At 48.7% G+C, this 3,556-nt stretch overlaps 1 protein-coding gene across 1 annotated transcript; it reads right to left on the bottom strand.

Moving 5' to 3' along the window:
• Positions 1-1,513: 1,513 nt before the first annotated feature.
• On the bottom strand, positions 1,514-3,350 carry LOC135645112 (vicilin Cor a 11.0101-like). The gene is made up of 5 exons (XM_065163193.1): positions 2,921-3,350; positions 2,666-2,841; positions 2,509-2,589; positions 2,164-2,424; positions 1,514-2,074 (listed from the first exon to the last, which is right to left on the bottom strand). The coding sequence occupies exons 1-5, from the start codon at positions 3,333-3,335 to the stop codon at positions 1,583-1,585; spliced, it is 1,425 nt and encodes a 474-aa protein (XP_065019265.1). The 5' UTR covers positions 3,336-3,350; the 3' UTR covers positions 1,514-1,582.
• Between the last annotated feature and the right edge of the window lie 206 nt (positions 3,351-3,556).

Here is a 3,556-nt window from a genome sequence, read left to right as displayed (position 1 = left end):
ATTATAGAAGGGTCCCTCGGCCAATTAAGTATCAAAATCGATTCTCGGTGTTTGCCCTAGGGGTCAGACCCTTTTCAAAGGACCTTTCACATCTTATATAAACCTCAGGACTTACTTAAGTGTCGGAGATATCGGGTCGAAAAACTCCTCTCGACATTGGTTTTTATGCAGGGACCCCCTGAGAAATCAAACCCCACCTCAGGCACCTCAAAACTATACAAAGATGACCTTAGAGCCACCTTAGCCATTTTGGGGTTGTCTCGAGAGATCCATAGACGTCCCTATGCCTTCGGGTTAAGACCAAGCCGTATTGACTCATTCGTCAATTTATATTTTTTTTCTATTATTTGGTACTTATGTTATTTAAATTTGTGTATGCTTGTAATATTCTTTATATTATGTTGCTTACCGCTTATATTCTTTTTAGTATTTTATAGTTTAATTTATATATTTTCTAAACAAATACTTGTTTATAATTTTTTATTAAACTAGAGTGAATTTTAAGAAAAATCTCTTAGTCTTGAAAATTTTCTATAAAGCACCCATTCTTATATAAAAAGATCATCTTATCCCTATCTTCATCGAACAAACCATTGGCTTCGCCTTGCATCATCGCTTCTTCCTCTTGGATCCATCATGACGTAGCCCTTGTATCAACCCTCATATCACCTCCTTCTTAGCATGAGAGCTATAGGCAAGACGCAAATGGGAGGGGTTGGTGGGGTTCGCGGAGATGATGGCGATCCTCGCACCTCCTCCTTCCTCACAAAAGAGCTATGGGCGATGGGTCCGATGAGGCCTACTGGAGTTTGCAGAGGTGGTAACAACCCTTGCATCTACTCTTCCCTCATGCGAGGGCTGCAGACAAGGCGTGCAGGGGCAGGCCAATGAGGTTTGTGGGAGCAATGACAACTCTCACACCCCCTCCTTCCTCATGCAAGAGTTGCATGAGACGGTAACCCTCATGCCCCCTCCTTTCTCACAGAGCAAGGGCAATGCGGGGTGATGTACGGTGGCACAAGGTTGTAGGTGAGCATGACAAGGGTAACACAAGGGCTATGTAAGGCTAGAGACAAAATTGGTTATTTATAAAAAAAAATATTTTGTGATAATTTTTCACACACACATAATTATTTTAAAACTTTCCCTTATATTTTTTTGATACGTTATACTTAATATGGTTTGAAATTTATATCATTTTTGTTTATTATACTGCTGTTTAGTGTGACTTCGACAAGAATTTATCATATTCTAGCAACATTCATACTCTTCTTGGAAGATGCCACTGGCCGCAGATGATCAAATCTTCAAACTTTGGCATTCCAAGGGACGTCAAACGTGAACACACGATCAGTTCGCAACCAGTGAAAACCACATGTAGCTGAAGTGGGAAGAGCAGCGGAAACTGTAGAAGCGGATTTGATCACCAAAACAACATGTAGAAACACATGTTGGAGCACGCAAAGTATGTGACTTCTTTATTCGAACTGTAGAAGCACTTGTCCGTGCCCCAATTTATCCTTTTCGCACTAATCCTCGTTCACCTAAACAGGATTCCCTACCCACAAGCTCAACAGCTCACTCACAACCCGGCATATTTGAAGATAAGCTGCCGCCACTTCTCTTCTTCTTCCCGCCGGCGCTCCGGACCGGGCATGAACACGCTCTCCGGCTGCGCATTGAGCGCCTCTTCCACTTCCTCCGCCGGGACCCCGAAGGCCATGGCCTTCGCCGCCCTGTCGAGTCTGTTCAGCACGTTGTTCCTCCCCGCGAGGTAGTACCTCCGGTTGTTCTCCGACCGTATCCCGAAGCAGAGGACCTGAAGGTTTTCGTTAGCAGCGGCCACGACTGCCGCCGGGTGCCCTGCGGGGATCACGAACACCGACCCACGGGAGACTCGCGATCTCACGGTCCGATAGCGGACGCGCTGCTCTCCTTGGGATCCCGTCTCCTCCTGGGTTCTGCGTCGCTCGGCGGAGCGATGGGGACAAGCCATCTCGATGTAGCCTCTTCCTTCCACCACCATGGCCAACTTGGTCGACCGGGTGTCGTAGTTTGGAGCCATCATTGATCGCTACACATAACAACCGCAGAGGATGAATGATGAGAACGACTCTTACAGTGTGCATATAACAGTGCAAAAAAAGAGAGGAGTGAGATCACCTCGCTGATGTTAGTAATGGATACGTCCACATTCAGATCCTGGAGCATCTCGCACTCGTTACCTGTGGCCTCGTGTAGTTGACCATGCTCATTCGAATGAGAAGGGCTATTCTCCAGCAGATTGTATGGCTCATTTGAGAGTCCAAAAGGCCAACTCTCGGTTTTGGATTCATTCAATGCTCTGATCTGATCCTCGGTTATCTTTATGATTTCCCCCTTCCGCTGGCTCCTAAACATCCTCTCTAGTTTATCCCACGGAGTCTACAGATCAAACACAGTACGGTTAAAGTCCTAAAGGGGGGAGAGTCGCTGAGAAAATAGAGATGGAAGCAGATCGGAACCGACATTGAAGGCAGCTTCCAGTACTTCGTTGCTAAAACTGGTGTAGAAGGTCTGTGGATTCCTCCCGGCTGCACCATGGTACTCCTACGTCAAAGAAACCATGAGTCCTTCACATTGCGCCGAGGACCTAATCCAAAGGAGTACACTGAATCCAATCTACCTCAATCTGCCCGGGAGTCGAGACTGGGTGGAGGAGCATGGCGACTCGGAGCCTCTCATTACTGGCTTTGTTGATGGCATACACGATCACCCCCGCCGGAACCCTCATGATGTCTCCTCTCTTGATATCGTGTGACTCTCGCCTCTCCTCGTGCAGCAGTGTTATCGTCCCACGCCCTGCACGTGACGGCCATGACATTACGTACGTAGAGACCAGTGGGCTTTGATCAAAGCTTGCATGCATCGACTGGTATACCTTGCATTACGTAAACCACCTGTTCGGCGTCCCAATGGCAGGGCATGATAAAAGTCTGCGGCTCCGCCTCCAACACCGCCAGGCGGTAGTTGTCGACGCCCAGCAAGTGGTCGGATCTCCGAGCAAACCTCTCCAGCACCTCCAAACGGCCGTGCTCCGTTCTGCTCCACTGCTGGTAGCTCCGCCGTCCGAAGTAGTAAGGGTTGTGCTCTCTTCCAGATTCTTGCTCGCCGGAATGGTCTAAGCACCGGTGCACGCATAGCTTCCTCTGCTGCTGCTCCGGAATGCCTCTGCACTCCATGACGCAACGCTTCTTCTCTGGATCAGATTTGGAGGATGAAGCCAAGAGGCAGCTGGAGGAGAGTAACAGGAGGAGAAGTGGGAAGAGGAAGGCTTCGACTCTTCTGATGGCCATTTCGCTTTGGCTTCTGGTCTTTGCGGGAGATGGATGTGTGATGCAATGTGAATGGCTAAGCGGATATTTATAGAGTTGAGAGAGAGACAGAGAGAGAGAGAGAGAGAGAACGAAGCGGGTTCGCCTCCGGACGCTCGGCCGCGTGCAATGTGCATGGCTCGGCCTGGAATGAAGGGAGCTCACGTGGAGCGTATGATTTGGTCGTCGGTCACCGAGTCGTA

This window comes from Musa acuminata, chromosome BXJ3-8 (assembly GCF_036884655.1).
Source record: "Musa acuminata AAA Group cultivar baxijiao chromosome BXJ3-8, Cavendish_Baxijiao_AAA, whole genome shotgun sequence".
NCBI lineage: Eukaryota > Viridiplantae > Streptophyta > Magnoliopsida > Zingiberales > Musaceae > Musa > Musa acuminata.
This window is presented reverse-complemented; position numbering and strand designations above follow the sequence as displayed.